The 18,023-nt window shown below is 41.6% G+C and overlaps 1 protein-coding gene and 1 pseudogene across 2 annotated transcripts in view; one reads left to right on the top strand and one right to left on the bottom strand.

Annotated features, from left to right (window-relative positions):
- The first annotated feature begins 4,698 nt into the window (after positions 1–4,698).
- Positions 4,699–18,023, top strand: part of LOC105473364 (TBC1 domain family member 15) — an 87,519-nt gene continuing 74,194 nt past the window's right edge. For both annotated transcript variants that reach the window (XM_011727154.3, XM_011727153.3), the window contains exon 1: positions 4,699–4,805. In XM_011727154.3, coding sequence (XP_011725456.1) covers positions 4,776–4,805 — 30 coding nt within the window. In that variant the 5' untranslated portion in view covers positions 4,699–4,775. The remainder of the gene's footprint in view (positions 4,806–18,023) is intronic.
- LOC105473470 (magnesium transporter MRS2 homolog, mitochondrial pseudogene) lies at positions 14,194–16,302 on the bottom strand (annotated as a pseudogene).

Raw genomic sequence — 18,023 nt, 5'->3', positions numbered from 1 at the left:
GGGTCTCGAACTCCTGACCTCATGATTCGCCCGCCTCAGCCTCCCAAAGTGCTGGGATTAGAGGTGTGTGCCACCATGGCTGGCTGGTTGTGTCATTTGAATGAGGACCCCCAACTGTAACTAAAGGTCTGATTTCCTATTGGGGGAACCAGCCCCCAATATTTCAACATAGGTCCTTTCTATTTTCCCTAAGTGTCAGCCAGTCTAGAAATAAAGAGAAAGAGTACAAAGAGAGAAATTTTACAGCTGGGCCTTCGGGGGTGTCATCACATATTGGTAGGAACATGAACGTGATGGTGACACCGAGCCGCAAAACCAGCAAGTTTTTATTAGGGATTTTAGAAGGGGAGGGGTGTACGAACAGGGAGTAAGTCACAAAAATCACATGCTTCAAAGGGCAATAAAGATCACAAGGCAAGGCAAAATTAGAATTACCGATGAGGGTCTATGTCCTGCTATGCACGCACTGTTTTGATTAACATCTTAACAATCTTAACAGGAAACAGGGTTTGAGAGCAGACAACTGGTCTGACTAGAATTTACCAGGCAGGAATTTCCCAATCCTAATAAGCCTGAGGGTACTGCAGGAGACCAGGGCGTATTTCAGTCCTTATCTCAACCGCATAAGACAGACACTCCCAGAGCAGCCATCTATAGACCTACCCCAGGAATGCATTCCTTCCCCAGGGTCTCAATTATTAATATTCCTTGCTGGGAAAAGAATGCAGCAATGTTTCTCCTGCTTGTACGTCTGTTTATAGGCTCCCTGTAAGAAGAAAAATATGGCTCTATTCTGCCTGATCCCACAGGGAGTCAGACCTTATGGTTATCTTCCCTTGTTCCCTGCAAATCGCTGTTATTCCGTTCTTTTTCAGGGTGCATTGATTTCATATTGTTCAAACACACGTATTTTATAATCAATTTGTACAATAGTGGTCCTGAGGTGACGTACATTCTCAGCTTATGAAGATAACAGGATTAAAAGATTAAAGACAAGCATAAGAAATTATAAGAGTATTAATTGGGGAAGTGATAAATGTCCATGAAATCTTCACAATTTATGTTCTTCTGCCTCGGCTCCAGCCGGTCCCTCTGTTTGGGGTCCCTGACCTCCGGCAACAATTTCCTCAGCTAATCAACTTCTCCAGAAACGAATCTTGTAATCTCTTGGCTTTCATCGAAATCCATGCTCTCTCCATGGTACTATCTTGATAAATTAAGCACTAAAAGTCTGTAGTCTAACTGCTTTAAGAATTCAAGAGAGGTAGAGATCAATTAGTGGAAACGCTGGGGAAAACTTAATAGATCAAGTGGGACATGGGATAAGCTCAAAAGACAAATAGGCCAGCCAGAAACTGAGGTGAGAGAGAATCAAAGAGAACAGTAATTAAATGCTGTAGTTCAGAAATAGGAATGATCACATTTAGCTGATAATGTAGCACAGCTAAATAAGACATGTATATGGAATGAAGTCTCTATTCAGCCATCAAGCAGCTTGTGACTTCTGCAAGGTATTACTCTAAGACACTCAATTTCTTCACTTGAAAAAGTTGGGGAGATTATCTTCAGAGTCCTTCCTAGGCCTAAGGTTTCTTTATGGCATTTACTATTAAGATTCTTTTGCATTATATGACTTTTCCAGTAATAAATTATAATTAGTGACTATATAGTTTATGGGAGTGAATCTAGGAGCTTTGAAATTACTGTCATGATAATATTAATTTATAGGGAACTTAAGGACTTTATTTACATTGAATCTCTTATGCTTTAAATCTCATATCTCATACTGCTTTAAAACAATCTGTCCACTTGCTATATGTAAGTGTACTCTGATTATTCCCTCTAATAAAGTAAAAAATTAAAACCTGAAACTAACCCTTCTGAAATCCTGACCTTGTTTCTTCCCTTTGCATGTAGACAGAGGATATCATTGAAGAAGGAAAATAGGTCTCTTTCCTCTATTAATGTATAACTGTTCCATTCCTAAATGGGATAATTGATTCAAATTAATTTGTAACACATGATAGCAACACTTCCTTGACAAATTGAGTTCTAGCTACATCTCTTGTACAGCAAAGTGTACTAATTTTCAGAGAACAAAAGCAAAATAAAATTTCACTTAAGACTATGCATCTCAAAGTTTAATATACAGACAAATCAGGGATCTTGTTAAAATGCAGATTTTTCTGTAGTTCTGGGGTGGGATCTGAGATTCTGAATTTCTTTTTCTTTTTTTTTTAGACAGAGTCTAGCTCTGTTGCCCAGGCTGGAGTGCAGCGTCATGATCTTGGCTCACTGCTACCTCCACCTCTGTCTCCCAGGTTCAAGCGATTCTCCTGGCTCAGCCTCCTGAGTAGCTGGGACTACAGGCATGCACCAACACTCCAGGCTAATTTTTGTATTTTTAGAAGAGACAGGGTTTTACGATGTTGGCCAGGCTGGTCTTGAACTCCTGGCCTCAAGTAATCTGCCTGCCTTGGCCTCCCAAAGTGCTGGGATTACAGACATGAGCCACTGCGCCCAGCCAGATTCTGCATTTCTAACAAGCTTCCAACTGATGCTGGTGCTGCCGGTCAGTACACGTACACTTTGAGTAGTAAAGGCTTATACTTTTTTGACGCATGATTAGGTCATTCAAGTCAGGAGTCCAGTGGCAGTGGACACTGGGACTAGAGTTTAGGAAAGAGAGACTTGGGCTGGGAATACTTGGGAGTCATCAGCACATAGGAGATTTTGATGCCAGAATATGAGGATGATGGCCCAGGAATAGTGTTTGGAGAAAAAGGAAGAGAGGCCCAAGGCTAGCCCATGGGTAGCACGATTATTTATGGCGCACTTGGAGAATGAAGCGTAAGAAGGTAAAGAAGTAGCAGATGAACCTGAGAGGGGAATGAGGCTTTTCAATGAGAAGTTTGTAGTTCTCAAACTTAATATATTAAAATATAAGTAATAACTACCAGTCATTGAGCCTTTTATTCCTGGCATTGTGCTAAGGGCTTCAATGTTTCTCTAAAACACAGGGTGTAAGAAATGTGACGTCACATTTAAATTTTTCTCTAACCACATCCCAATGCTCTGATCTGGTGGAAAATGTAATTTGGGTCATTAGTAGGATTTTCCCCTCCACACCCAAGATTATACGAAGATTCTAGGGGTTTTAGTCTCAGTCCAGTACATGTGGAAAAGACCCTCTAGTCTTCACTCAGTGCTGATTACTGCTAATATTCTCATTTTCTCACCTCATTCATCCCTTGTAGGTAAGCTGCTTTCTTGATTCAATGCCAAGCTTGGGCATAAGGATCTCAGTCATGGTTGGAATCTCAGATACCTAGGATGCAATCTCCCTAATATGCCACACATTCATTCCCACCTAAGGTTCCACCACTTTCCTCACCTACTAGGTTCCTGATATTCACATAACTAGCAACTCTCCTTTTCTGTCGTTCAGCTTGTTGCCACCTACCTCAACCAAACTCAAAAGCCTCTAACCTCTCCTCACTGTGTGAAAACGTAAAGTACCTCAATGCGCACAAGTGTTTTTGGTGAAAGGGACTTTTTATTCTGCCCTGGAGCCAGGGAAATCCCAGATCTGTGCCAGAGTTATCAAAGGGGTAGTACACAATCATTCTCTGCATTATTTTACAGCACTGAGAACAAATACAATTCTTATCTTATTATCTTTACAAATCATTTTACCACACATGTATTGTCCTATGAAATCTCTACAACCACTCCACGCAGGAGTAATTCCCAGTTTACATCCTGAAGCTTTGATAAATTTACAAACCTGCTTTAAGTCACAGAGCTATTAAGTAATGTGTAGGTGCTATAAACTATGTACCTTGGACTCTGCAGCTATGAGGGCATGGTATTATCACAGTTCCCATTGAAATACCTTGCTGGAGGTCATGTGTGAGTGGCAGTGACCAGACAAATAGAGAAACCTCATATATAGAGGGGAAAAGTCTCCATGTTAGTTCCTGGAATATCTCCTTGTTAGTGCTGGGCTTTTTTGGATCTTCACGGCAACGCTACTATCTTTATTTTACTATAAGAAACTGAGGTTTCGAGCGTGTTGGTCATTTGCCTACTGCCACAAAACCAGGCGAATGGGTCGGGCGCGGTGGCTCAAGCCTGTAATCCCAGCACTTTGGGAGGCTGAGGCGGGCGGATAACCTGAAGTCAGGAGTTCGAGGCCAGCCTGGGCAACATTGGCGAAACCCCCTAATAAAAATTTAGAAATTAGCTGGGCGTGGTGACGCGCGCCTGTAATCCCAGCTACTCGGGAGGCTGAGGATCGAGAATCGTTTGAATAGGGAGGGGGAGGCTGCAGTAAGGCGAGATCGCGCCACTGCACTCCAGCCAGAGCGAGACTCCGTTTCTACAACAACAAAACAACCAGGGCAATGCTTGCGCGCTTCCAGTATGGTATTCTTTTCATCTCACCAAAGCGACGTGGCCTGCGCTAGCTTCAGAGTCTCGACAAACTCCAATACAAATAAGGTACACATTATTTTAGGAATCTTTCCCCGGGAGGACGTGGGGTAAGCACAAGCGTAGCGTTGCGGCTGAGACTCAGCCCTACCCGCCTCTGAGCCCAGCTCAGCACGCCTGCGTCTGGCGGCTTTTTCCGCCGGGCCACGTTCCTCCACGCCCTTCCCGCCACACCCCGCCCCTTTCCCGCCCGGATGTTATTCTAGTTTTGCCGGATGTTGTTGTAAGTCCGAAAGACACGTGAGGTTCTGCTACGTCATTACCAGGCACGCGCAGGAAACATGGCGGCGGCGGGTGTTGTGAGCGGGAAGGTAGGTAACGGCCTCCAGGAAGTCCTCGGCTTTTCTCTGGGACGGGGATGCTTTTGCTCTTTGGCAGTTGGCTGGGGGAGGGACACGAGGGAATTTCTATGTCCGGACAACCCGTGGTGTCTGTAGGAGAAGATTGGGTGGTACCAGCTGGTTTCCAGTGAATGCCAGTTCAGCCGCGGAGTTACAGAGCCGGCTCCTGCTCCAAGGCCAGCTAGGCCTCGGCGCTCTTCTGCCCCAGAGCAGAGAGGCTTTTATTCGTATTACCTTTACTAACGGACAGGTGGCTCTCTAGTTCCTTTTTTTCCCCCCCCCATTCACTTTTTCTTGACTCTAGTTCTTTGTGTCTACTCTTCTGACTCCAGCGTCTTTTCAGTCTTTGAAGCGTTAACCCGACTTGCCTCTTGTCTTCTTTGCTACACTCTGTTGAAGATGTTTATGCTTCCTTCGGGAGGACCTGAATAGGTGCTAGGCAGCTAGCCGTGCTTTTAGAAGAAACGAGTGTACTGGGTCTGTTTTTACCAAGGTGCTGAGTTGGTTGGTAGTGTGAGCAGCGGGACTGTTTCCTGAGAGAAATGGAGATTTACACCGCCCTCTGCTTGTCTAGGAAGGCTTCTATTCAAATATTTATTTTCTAGGCATTTCAGTGGGAGTATTGGTCATGCTGGTTTACGGAGGTGGTCAGTGACACTCCTAATTTCGTTGGAAACTAGGATTATGTGCGGAGATTTCGTCGAATAGTGCCTATTCGCGTTCCGAGGGCACATCTTATGTATAGTTAGGGCTATCAGCTTTACGATACGCCACGGGTAGTATTTCCCAGTGAAGGAGTATTTCATCAACAGCTGGAATCAACTGAAGTGACTCATCGAACACTAAGTGTTGTTTACTCATTGCAGATAGCGTCCTCTGTTCCTTGAGTTTCACTCATGTCTCCCTGTTGCCTTCCCTACTCTATTTTGAGTTGTTTAACAGCGTTTGTGATTTGGTGTTTGGAGTATTAGACTAGGTGGCCAAATAACAAATATGGGATTGGTTTTGCTGTTAATCTGAAGTATGACCTTGGAAAATTGGGCAGTTGTGACTTCTGTGTCTTTCACGTTCTTTATCTGCAGAATTGAGGAGATGGCAATCATTATTTCTTGTATTTCTTGTATTGGAGTTGTTAGGGTTATATGAATTTTTTTTTTTAAACGTAAAATTACATACTTGTACGTGCTGGCTCTTTTAAAGGATAGGTGGGCATCCTTTTTTGGATTATTTGTGCTCTTGGTTTTCTTGTCAGTTTTTACTTTTTATGTTCAGGGTGGATGCTGATATTCTGCTTGATTTACTGCATATTTGAAGGTTATCCTGTTTGATTTTCCACATAAACTGATCCAGGCTAGGACTTTTCAAGAGGGGATCCCTTCCATTTAAACATCTCCCTCTTTCAGGTTTGGATTGATTTTGAAAGAATCCTTGAGGCAATGAAGCAGAGTTGTGAAATGAAAAACATTTTTCACTCTTTGCAGCCACTACCTTTCATAGTCTGACTTCTTAAAACGAGACTTACATTTAATAATTCTACTTCATAACCTCATTTATTCTCATTCACTGCAAATTCACACCTATTGCCATCACTCCACTGAAACTAGTTTTCCATGTGAAAAGCTACTCCTCTCCGAAGTAATACTATCATGACCAACAAAACCCACGGTTCTTCTCTCAGTATGTTCAGATCTGGTTTAATGGCGTCATCTTTCACCTGTTGCATGTTAAACATACTTGGAGACATTCATTCCTATAATACTCTCTAATCAATAACCATGTCCTACCAGTTTTACCTTAAGAGGTTTCTTAAATTTGCTGCATCTTTACTATCAGTGCATAGTTCAGGCCTTTAGTCTGCTTCTATTCTTGATTTTTTGGCTGATTTTACTCCTTTTCTACAGTCTCTGCCCTTAATCTTCTCTACACCACCACTGGAGTTATTTTTCTAATGCGCAAACCTGATAATCTCTTGATTTAAAAAGCAAATGAAAACTCTATACTTTTTTACCATCAGCATTATAATAATAATACTAATGAAAGCTGGTTAATGTAACATTAAAAGACATGTTACCTTTATGCTTCCCTACTTCCTAATCTTTTTTTCTTTAGGAAAGGGGATGGGGAGAAAATGTGTGCGTATGTTTATTCATCTCCCCCTCCCTTCACCAAGTTTTAGCTAAGAGTTCTAGTTTAGAAATACAGGGGAGTGAATGTTAACCAAGGCGCACAAAAATCACTTGTGATACTGTTTAATAGAAGTACAGATGCTGGGCTACCAGCTCTGTTGAATTAGAATCTCTCAGTGTCTCCACCTAGGATGTAACTTTTCTTACAACTCTACTTGCTTTGAACTTGGAGTTTCAGAAAGTGATGGAGGAAGTTAATCTCTGTCTTGTAGGGAAGCAGCAAAAGGTAATGGTTAAGAGCTTGGTCTTTGAAGCCAAACTAGTTTCAGAAATTGTTTTCACACATTTACAAGCAACTTCAGTAAAATTACTTAACCTCTCTGTGCTTCAGTCATCTGTGATATAACAGTACCTACTTTATGCTTGGTATGAGGATTAATGAGTAAATATATTGGAAACTGTAGACTGAACTAATCATCATAAGGTCGGATCCTGAAATGTTTCATCTGCACCTAACATAGATTCTGGCACATAATAGCTATTCAGTGAAGAGGAAGAAGCAAGAAGGTACGAGAAAATGAGGAACCAGGTGCAGTGGCTCACGCCTGTAATCCCAGCACTTTGGGAGACTGAGGCGGGAGGATCACTTGAGCTCAGGAGTTCAAGACCAGCTTGGGCAACATAACTAGACCCCATCTCTATGAAAAACAAAAAAATTAGCTGGTTGTGGTGACACGTGCCTGTTGTCCCAGCTACTTGGGAGGCTGAGGTGCGAGGATTGCTTGAGCCTGGGACTTGGAGAATGCGGTGAGCTATGATGGTGCTACTGCATTCCAGCTTGGGTGACAGACCAAGACCCTGTCTCAAAAAAAAAAAAAAGAAAAGAAAAGAAAAAGAAAATGAGGAGGGATTAGAGTGGGAGAAATGGGTCCATTAATAGCTCTTTTGTTTCAGAGTTGTAAAATCCTATTATAGTACACTTCCATTCACTCTAGGTTTTTCTATTAATGTATTAGAATTTTTTTTCTATTGAAAATTACTGGCCGGGCACGGTGGCTCACACCTGTAATCCTATCACTTTGGGAGGCTGAGGTGGGTGGATTACTTGAGGTCAGGAGTTTGAGACCATCCTGGCCAGCGTGGTGAAACCCTATCTTTACTAAAAACACAAAAGCCAGGCATGGTGGTACATGCCTGTAGTCGCAGCTATTCGGGAGGCTAAGACAGGAGAATCGCTTGAACCCAATGCAGTGAGTGAGATTGTGTCACTTGTTCAGACTGGGCCACAGGCAGACTCTGTCTCAAAAAATAAAAACGAAAATTACTTGAAACAATAGGGAAATCAGCTGTTTTTTTCTTAATTAGAATTTGTGATGTCATTTTTAATAAGAATTAAAATTGGCCCTAACCAATTCTTTTTAAATATGCTCATAGTCCTGTGAAATTTTTGTGCTTTGGAAAGATGAGTATTCTTAGTATCTAGATCTTCCTGGAGACTTGTTTTCCTAGACTAGATCTTTTAACATGGTAGTTACCCATGGTATAATAGGAGTATGTCTTATTTTTAAATTTTTCTGCCATTCTTTAGTTCAACAAACGTTTTAGTACCTGCTATGTGCTGAGTTCTTTGGACACAAGGGTGGTTAAACAGAGACTTGTATTGTTATTATTAGTGTTAATTTATTTTGGAGACAGCCTTGCTCTGTCACCCAGGCTGGAGTGCAGTGGTGTGGTCATGGTTCATTGCAGCCCTGACTGTGTATCTCCTCCAGCACCTGAATTATTCCTGTCTCCTATTTGACTTTGCTTGGCACACTAATATCGTTGAGACGCAATAATAGTTCTGCCAGTTGCCCTTCCTTGAGAGTTGTACCATTCTCTAGATCTCAAAGGCTCACTCTTCACTTCAGACTATCCATGATGTATTGCCCTTACAACCACCTGTATTCTGCGTTTTTTTTTTAGTTCCACAGTCATTACTCATTAACACATCCCAAATAAAACTCAGTTTGCTTTCTTCTTTCTGTTCTCCCTATCTCAGTAAAAAACCTCATCTACACAGTTTTGTCCTTACTGTTCTTCCCTTCACCTTTCACATCTAATCAGTCACGAAGGCTTGTCATTTTGATCTTCTAAATATCTTTCTAAGCCACCTGCCTTTCCTCATCCCCACTACCATTGCCTTAGTTCAAGCAACCATGAGTCTCTCCCTCCCTGGATTACTGCAGCTGTTCGTTCTTGGTCCTGCAGCCACTTTATTGGCTTAGAAAAGGCAAGTTTCTAGTTGCTTTTGTCGGTCTTCAGGATAAATTTCAAACTCCTAAATTCTTTAGCATGGCTTATGCAGCCCTTTATGATCTGATCTGGTCTCTGTTTTTGCTTCTAAACTATGTAGACTCTACTCTCTGGTATTTGGGTTTCAATCGTGCACTGAACTACTGCTCTGTATAAAACATACCCTCTGCTAAGAACATACATCCTCTGCTTCCCTACGTTCTCTACTATTTAAAATTGCCATTATTCAGATCTGAGTTTATATGTCGCTCCAATTAAGTTTTCCTCATTCTCACTCTACCTGAGGCTCCTAAATCTAGATAAGATAGCCTTTATTAGGGCTTGCTGTGGCAGTCTGTTAGTACTTACATGTTGTAATTGTCAGTTTTCTTGTCATCCCCAGTTAGATTGTAACTACTGTGGAGGCAGTGACTGAATCTTACTTATTTACACCTAGTAACTTGCTCTGTACCTGGCACATGGTAGGCATTTACTGTGTATTTATTGAAGAAGTAACTGAAAATGGTATCTCATTCAGGAGTCTCTGCATTCCTCTGTCACACTTTACTCTATACATTGATTTACTGGTTTACATGATACTGCTAGTTTAGTCAGACACTTTTCATTGTGTGTGTTTTTTCCAGTGACACCTTTTTATTTCCAGCATCTGGTTGGTGCTCATACATGTGCTGAGTGTATGAGTAAAGAAGCTTCGAAATCAGATTAAGTGGAATGGGGAGTAGTTCAAAGAGTTTGGGCAGGCTATTGCTTATGTTCTTTTTTGAAGGGTTTGGTAGAAGTTATTTGCAGAGAGAAAGGACAAAAGGGTGTTCCAGGTAGATGGAACAGAATACACCTGAAAAAAAGCACCAAGCTTTTGGGTAGCAAGAGTTCACAATGGCCCAAAGCAGAAATGTTTTATGTGTTGGGAGTATCAGGAAGTATAGCCTCACTATAGAGGTAAAGGGTGAAGACAGAAGATTTTTAAGCCCCTATGTGGTGTAACCAGACGGACATTTTGTAAAGGTTAGTTTGGGCTGTGGTTATACATTATGCACCTTAGATTATTGGAAGGTAACTAGATCAGGAGAAGAGAGATCAGAATGTTATTTTAGTGACTTAGGCTAGAAGCGATGAGGGGCCAGTGCCAGAGGAAAAGGTTTGAGGGACTTAGGATATAGGGTCTGGATGGTGAAAGAAGCATTTAGGATAACTGGGTGGATGAGATATCTTTGACAGAATTGGGAATATCGAAGAAGAGCCGGTTTAGATAGAACACATTGAGTTCAAGATGCCTTATTGAAATAGAGATATCAAGTAGGTGCATAGATATTTGAATGTGGAACCTGTTAGGATGCTCAGTCTCGCATTTCCTGGGGATGCTTTCTGAAACCATACGCTCAAATTATCATCTGTATGCCAAATAGTTTTTAAACAAACTGAAGTTTTGAAACTTTGGTTGTTTTATTAGCCTGTAAGTTCACATAATTGCTAAAGTTAAGAATGTATGTTGTGTATGGTAGGTGAAAGGTTTCCAAGTTTGGAGAATGATTTAGGGCAATAATTTTACCCTAAAGTTACATGTAAAATATTTGGGTTGAATTTTTCCTTTATCTTCCATTTTTGGAAATAAAGATTATAATAATCATAATGTAAGTAAAAATTCAGTCTTAAGTGAAGGCACAGTATAAAAGTTACTATTGTGAAACTTCCTTAGTTTTTCTAGCTCTTTGTGTCAGGAAGGATGTTCTTGAGTTGGATTGTGCAAAAGTTCATTCTGTCTAACAGTTGAATTTATCTGTTTTTCTGCCTTATTTTTGCTTTTAAATTAAATTGCTAAATTAGGGGTGAGAAAATTTATTCTAAAATGTTTGCTGTGGTCACCAGAACTCTTTTAATAAGTTATATCTGATATAGCTCCTTTGCTAGAGGAGAAAAACAAAATGCAGTTTCTGTTGCTTTTAGCAGGCCATCATTGGAAGTTTTATAAATGTACTTACCTGCTTGGGCATCTTAGCAAATATTTAAGAATAGATAAGAGCCTGGAGGGCATGAGACATTTTTATCCCAAAAGGAAAACTTTTCTCCTTTTTTGTAGTACTTTTACACTTAGAATATTCCTTCTTGTGTAAATATTTTACCTTTTTAATAATTTTGCCAGGTACAGACAAGCAAGGAACTCTAATACCTTTTAATCTCTCTGTTCTTTATGATGTCTGGCACATAATTGCTTCATAAAAGTTTGTTGAATTGAGTTTTATACATTCAGTTTAGCACCACCAAGTGGCAAGTCTTTGAATGCTCTTGATATATTTTGCTTCCTATGGACATCTGATTCCCAATTGAGTGGGAGTGTGATTGTTAATTTTTTTTGAGGCAGAACTAATTTCTTTTTTTATTTTAGTTCTTTATTTTCTTTTTAGTGAGAATGTCCTCATATATGTATGTACTTATTTTTAGTTAGGTTTTTACTGTTTACAACAAGAGACTTTCCATGTAAATTATTTTTTATACAGCTTGTTTCCCTGCCCCCTGCCCCGACATGGCCTTGGTGTGTGGCCCAGGCTGGAGTGCAGTGTGTGATCTTGGCTTACTGCAGCCTCCACCTCCTGGGCTCCAGCGATCCTCCCACTCCAGCCTCCTGAGTAGCTGGGACTAAAGGCATGCACCGTCACACCCAGCTACTTTTTGTATTTTTTGTAGAGATGGGGTGTTGCCATGTTGCTCCATCTCGTTTGAACCCTTGGCCTTAAGTGATCTGCTCACCTAGGCCTCCTAAAGTGCTGGGATTATAGGTGAACCACCGTACCTGGCCTATACAGCTATTTTTGAGATACAATTGATGTGATAGGCCACATGTATTTAGAGTACACAACTTTTGACTTTTGTGTATACCATGAACCCATGAACACAATTAAGATAATGATGTTTTCACCATCTCTGTTAGTTTTCTCATGACTCACCGTACTCCATCACTCCATGTGTCCTCAGGCAACCACTGAGCATTTTTTTTGTCACTATAAATTAGTTTTAATTTTCTAGAACTTTATATAAATTCAGTTATATAGTATATACTTTGTTTTTGTGTGGCTTTCTTTATTTAGGATAATTATTTTGAAATTCATTCATGTTGTTGTATGTATCATTAGTTTTTTTTTTTTTTTTTTCCCCAAACAATATCCATTGGGCTGGGCATGGTGGCTCACGCCTGTAGTCCCAGCACTTTAAGAGGCTAAGGCGGGTGGATCACAAGGTAAGGAGTTCGAGACCAGCCTGACCAACATGGTGAAACCTTGTCTCTACTAAAAATGCAAACATTAGCTGGACGTGGTGGTATGTGCCTGTAATCCCAGCTGCTCGGGAGGCTGAGGCAGGAGCATTGCTTGAATATAGGAAGCAGAGGTTGCAGTAAGCAGAGATCGTGCCACTGCACTCCAGCCTGGGTGACAGAGCAAGACTGTCTCGAAAAAAACCCACAAATAATATTCATTGTATGGGTATATCACATTTTGTTTATCTGGTCTTGTGTTTGATAGATATTTGGGTTATTTCCACTTTGAGTGTTACAAATTAAGCTGCTCTTAGGCCGGGTGCAGTGGCTCACACCTGTAATCCCAGCACTTTGGAAGGCCAAGGTGGGTGGGTCACCTGAGGCCAGGAGTTCAAGACCAGCCTGACCAACATGGAGAAACCCTGTCTCTACTAAAATACAAAAGTAGCTGAGTGTGGTGGTGCATGCCTGTAATCCCAGCTACTTGGGAGGCTGAGGCAGGAGAATTGCTTGAATCCGGGAGGTGGAGGTTGTGGTGAGCCGGTATCTTGCCACTGCACGCCAGCCTGAGCAACAAGAAAGAAACTCCGTCTCAATAAATAAATAAATAAATAAATAAATAAATAAATAAATAAAATAAAGCTGCTCTGAGCATTGGTGTACGTCTTTTATGAAAATATACTTTCATTTTTCTTGATTGGATACCTGAGAATAGAGTGGCTGGATCATATATATTAGTTGTGTGTGTAGCATTCTAACACAGTGGGAAATTGTTTTCCAAAGTAGGTGTAGTGTTTTATGTTTCCACTGGCAGTGTATGAAAGTTCCAGTTGCTTCATATTTTTGCCCATATTTAATGTCAGTCATTTTAATTATAGCCATTCTAATAGGTGTGTAATAGTGTTTCATTATGGTTTCAGTTTACATTTCTGTAATGACTAATGGTGTTGAGTATTTTCCATGTGCTTATTTGCTGTCCTTGTATCTTCTTTGATGAAGTGTCTGTTTAAATCTTCTGCTTATTTTTTTCAAACTTTTTTTTTTTTTTTTGTTACTGAGTTTTTAGTGTTCTTTTTATGTCCTGGATTTTATGTTCTGGATACAAATCCTTTTAATACAAGTTCAGTTGGGTCTTTTTAAAAAAGTTATTTATTTTTATTCATCTTATATAAAAGGGGGGGCAAATATAAGAAAATAATGTTACGTCAAAGTTTGGTTTTTAAAGTACAAACTTCCAGAATTTGTTTTAAGGTTCATGCATAGAATGGTAGCTTTTAGTCACCTGAGAATCAGGAAATTCACATGAAGGTAATTCCTTGTAGTGACAAAGAACTATGGCTTCCTATGGGTTTGTCAAGCTCCTATGCTTCATTCAGCCTGAAATTGTACTTTTCTTGTTATGTATAAATTAAATAAAATTTATACAACTCTCTGTTCTTGTGTTGCCTCACATCATGTCTAAAAACAGCATTTAAAGTTTGCAGGAAATAGAATTTTAGCCTGTTACAAAGCAAACACTTTGTTTCTTTAACTCAGAATTCTGGAAATGCAATCAAGTTCTAGTATTGTGACTTCCAAAATATTTTGTCATCAGATATTATTTTTTTTCAAGTGTCTGACTCCATACAAGAAAATAATAAAAGTATCAGAAGTTACTTGTGATTATAAAAAAAAAAAAAAAAAAACTTCAGTGTCCACAGGGTTGTTCCTCATTGTTTGTTAGGATACTCCTGCCTGATCCAAGTCCATCGGGTCTGAGGCTGTTTTTTGTTCCACGCTTGTATCTGCTAGAAGAGTCTTTTTAGGTAAGGAGGCCGTCATGCGAGGCAGTGGAACTTCTAGCTGTTGTCCCAGGAATGAAAGCGGGCGCCTCCAGATAAGGCCACTTCCCATGAACGTAATTCCTGTAATCAGCCAAAACACTCGTTGGGCCTCTTCAAGGGGAGATTCCAAACTCATTCCAAAAGCAACTCCCATTACTCCAAAGAGCAAAAGAGAGAAGGTTCTTACGGTCAGCTGTAGATTCAACTTCATTATCACGTTACGGTGGCTGGCAGGATTGATGAAAATAATACTTTTGTGAATCATCAATCAGTACCCTAAGCTCCTAAGCTGCATTGGAGTGATCGTCAGCCAGTTGGTGGTAGTTTTCCATCAGCAACTCCATCTCCTCTGCATGGTCAGTCCCAGTACTGCTCTTTTCAAAGACTTGTGGGTCACTCCATTTTGATAGAACTCTTCTAGCAACTCTTCCTCATCCAAAATCTCCAAGATTGACTCTGAAAATTTTAATATGTTTCTAACTCTAGTAGACTTTTGCTGTTCTGTAGTAAAATGTGGAGTTTGCTTCTGTCTACAGAAGAATGTTTGGGGTCCACCAAAGCTTCCAACGTCTCGAGGATCAGTGGCTGGAAAATGCTAAGTTTCACCTGAAGGGTGTTGATCAAGTATTGCGGGAGCGCTTCTATAGCTCTAAACTCAAAAAGTTAAAGGGTTTATAACAAGTTGACCCTCTCCAGACAATTGTGAAGAGAGTTCTCGGAACAGGCATTGCTGTGAGTTTAAATTATGATAATCTAAAATCAGAAGACACTCTCGAGTTATCCCAGCTTTCAAATACTCCATTCTCATGATAATCCTATTATTTCTGGCTGTGATACTCATTACATGGTGAAATCTCACATCTCTGGCTTGAAGACCTAACTCTTGGTATAACTCAGTGTTCTTCCCTTCAAAAGAAGTAACATTTCTCTGTCAAATTTTGTCGTGGTAAATACTGGGGCTACACTGGCTAGAGTGGTTTGAAAGACATCAGAAGTTCTAAACCAGTGCATTTCACTTGCCATGTGGAGCTGGCGGGTTTCGCACAGTGGTGCGACCCAGCTCCTTCTGAGCAGGTTGGCTGCACAGCCACAGGCAGCAACGGGAGAAGCCACAGAGTTTTTGTTCTGTGCCCGGGCTGAAGTGCAGTGATATGATCATGACTCATTACAACCTTTAATTCCTGGGCTCAAGTGATCTTTTCGCCTCAGCCTTCCGAGTAGCTAGGACTACAGGCATGTGCCACCATGCCTGGCTAATTTTTTTGTTTTGTAGACATGGGGTCTAGCTGTGTTGCCCAGACTAGTCTTGAACTCCTGCCCTCAAGGTGATCCTCCTACTTGGGCCTCTGTATTAATCAGTTTTCACACTGCTATAAAGAAATACCTGAGGCTGGGTGCAGTGGCTCACGCCTGTAATCCTAGCACTTTGGGAGACCAAGGTGGGTGGATCATGAGGTCAGGAGATCAGGACCATCCTGGCCAGCATGGTGAAATCCTGTCTCTACTAAAAATACAAAAATTAGCCAGGTGTTGTGGCACGTGCCTGTAGTCCCAGCTACTTGGGAAGCTAAGGCAGGAGAATTGCTTGAACCTGGGAGGCAGAGCTTGCAGTGAGCCGAGATTGTGCCGCTGCACTCCAGCCTGGCGACAGAGCAACGCTCCATCTCAAAAAAAAAAAAAAAAAAGAAATACCTGAGACTCAGTAATTTATAGAGAAAATAGGTTTAATTGGCTCATGGTTCTACAGGCTGTACAGGAAGCATGATGCTGGCATCTGCTCAGCTTCTGGGAGGCCTCAGGAAACTTACAGTCATGGTGGAAGACAAAGAACAAGCTAACAGGTCACATAGAGCAGGAGGAAGGGGGAGAGGGAGATGCCACACACTTTTAAACCAGATCTCATGAGAACTCACTGTTGTGATGACAGCATAAAGAGTGGATGGTGTTAAACCATGAGAAACCACCTCCACCATTACCTCCCCCCAGGCCCCACCCTCAACAATGGGTATTGCAGTTCAACATGAGATTTGGGCGGGGACACAGATCCAAACCATATCATTCCTCTTCCGGCCCCTCCCAAATCTCCATGTCCTTATCACATTTCAAAATATAATCATACTTTCCCAGTAGTCCCTCAAAGTCTTAACTCATTTCTAGCATTAACTCAGAAGTCCAAAGTCTCATCTGAGACAAGGTTAGTCCTTTCCACCTATGAGACTGTAAAATGAAACACAAGTTAGTTACTCCCAAGATCCTAGTTATAGGCATTGGGTAAATACTCCCATTCCAAAAGGGAAAAATCTGCCAAAAGAAAGGGGCTATAGGCCAATGCAAGCCTGAAACCCAGCAGGGCAGTCATTAAATCTTAAAGCTCCAAAATAATCTCTTTTGACTTCATGTCCCACACTTAGGGCACACTGATACAAGGGGTGGGCACCCAAGGCTTTTGACTTCATGTCCCACACTTAGGGCACACTGATACAAGGGGTGGGCACCCAAGGCCTTGGACAGCTCTGCCCTGTGGCGTTGCAGGGCTCAGCCCACATGGCTGCTCTCAAGGGCTGGCATTGTGTGCCTGTGGCTTTTCCAGGCTAAGAGTGCAAGCTCTTGGTGGATTTATCATTCTGGGATCTGAAGGACAATGGCCCTCTTCTCACAGCTCCACTAGGCAGTGCCTTTGTGGAGGCACCAATCCTACATTCCTCCTCCTCACTGCCCTACATCAGGGTTCTGCTTGGCTTCTCCAAGGAGGACTCTGCCCCTACATCAGGGTTCTGCTTGGCTTCTCCATACATCCTCTGAATTCTAGGCAGAGACTCTCAAGCTTCAGCTGTTGCGTTCTGTGCACCTGCAGGCTTAAATTAACATCGTGTGGAAACTGCTAGGGCTTATAGCTTGCGCCTTGTGAAGCAGCAGCCTGAGCTTTAGCTGGAGCCTTTTGAGTCACAGCTGGAGCTGGAGTGTCTGGGATGCAGGGAGCAGTGTCCTGAGGTGGTGCAGGGCAGCAGGATCCTCGGCCTGGCCAGGGAAACCATTTTTCTCTCCTATGCCTTGGTCCTGTGATGGGAATGGCTGCTGCAAAGGTCTCTGAAATGCCTTCAAGGCCTTTTTCCCATTGTCTTGGCTATCAGCACTTGCCTTTCTGGTAGTTATGCAGATTTCTGCTGTGGGCTTGAATTGCTCTCCTGAAAATGTACTTTTCTTTATTGCCACATGGCGAGGCTGCAAATTTTCTAAAGTTTTATGTCCTGCTTACCTTTTAAATATAAGTTCCAGTTTCAAGTCATTTATTTGCATATGCATATGAGCATAGGTTGTTAGAAGCAACCAGGCCACATCTTGAATGCTTTGCTGCTTAGAAATTTCTTCCATTAGATACCCTAAATCATCCCTCTCAAGTTCAAAGTTCCACAGATCCCTAAAGCAGGGGCACAGTACAGCCAGGTTGTTTGCTAAGACATAGCAAAAGTGACTTTTACTCCAGTTCCCAATAGTTCCTCATTTCCATCTGAGACCTCGTCAGCCTGGCCTTCACTGTCATATCACTACCAGTATTTTGGTCACAACCATTCAACCAGTCTCTAGGAAATTCCAAACTTTCCCTCATCTTCCTATCTTTGAGCCCTCCACACTCTTCTAACCTCTGTCTGTTACCCAGATCCAAAGCTGCGCCCACATTTTAAGGTGTCTTTAT

Source organism: Macaca nemestrina, chromosome 10 (assembly GCF_043159975.1).
Source record: "Macaca nemestrina isolate mMacNem1 chromosome 10, mMacNem.hap1, whole genome shotgun sequence".
NCBI classification, from domain to species: domain Eukaryota; kingdom Metazoa; phylum Chordata; class Mammalia; order Primates; family Cercopithecidae; genus Macaca; species Macaca nemestrina.
Note: the sequence above shows the minus strand (reverse complement) of the source record. Positions and strands in the feature narration are given on the sequence as shown.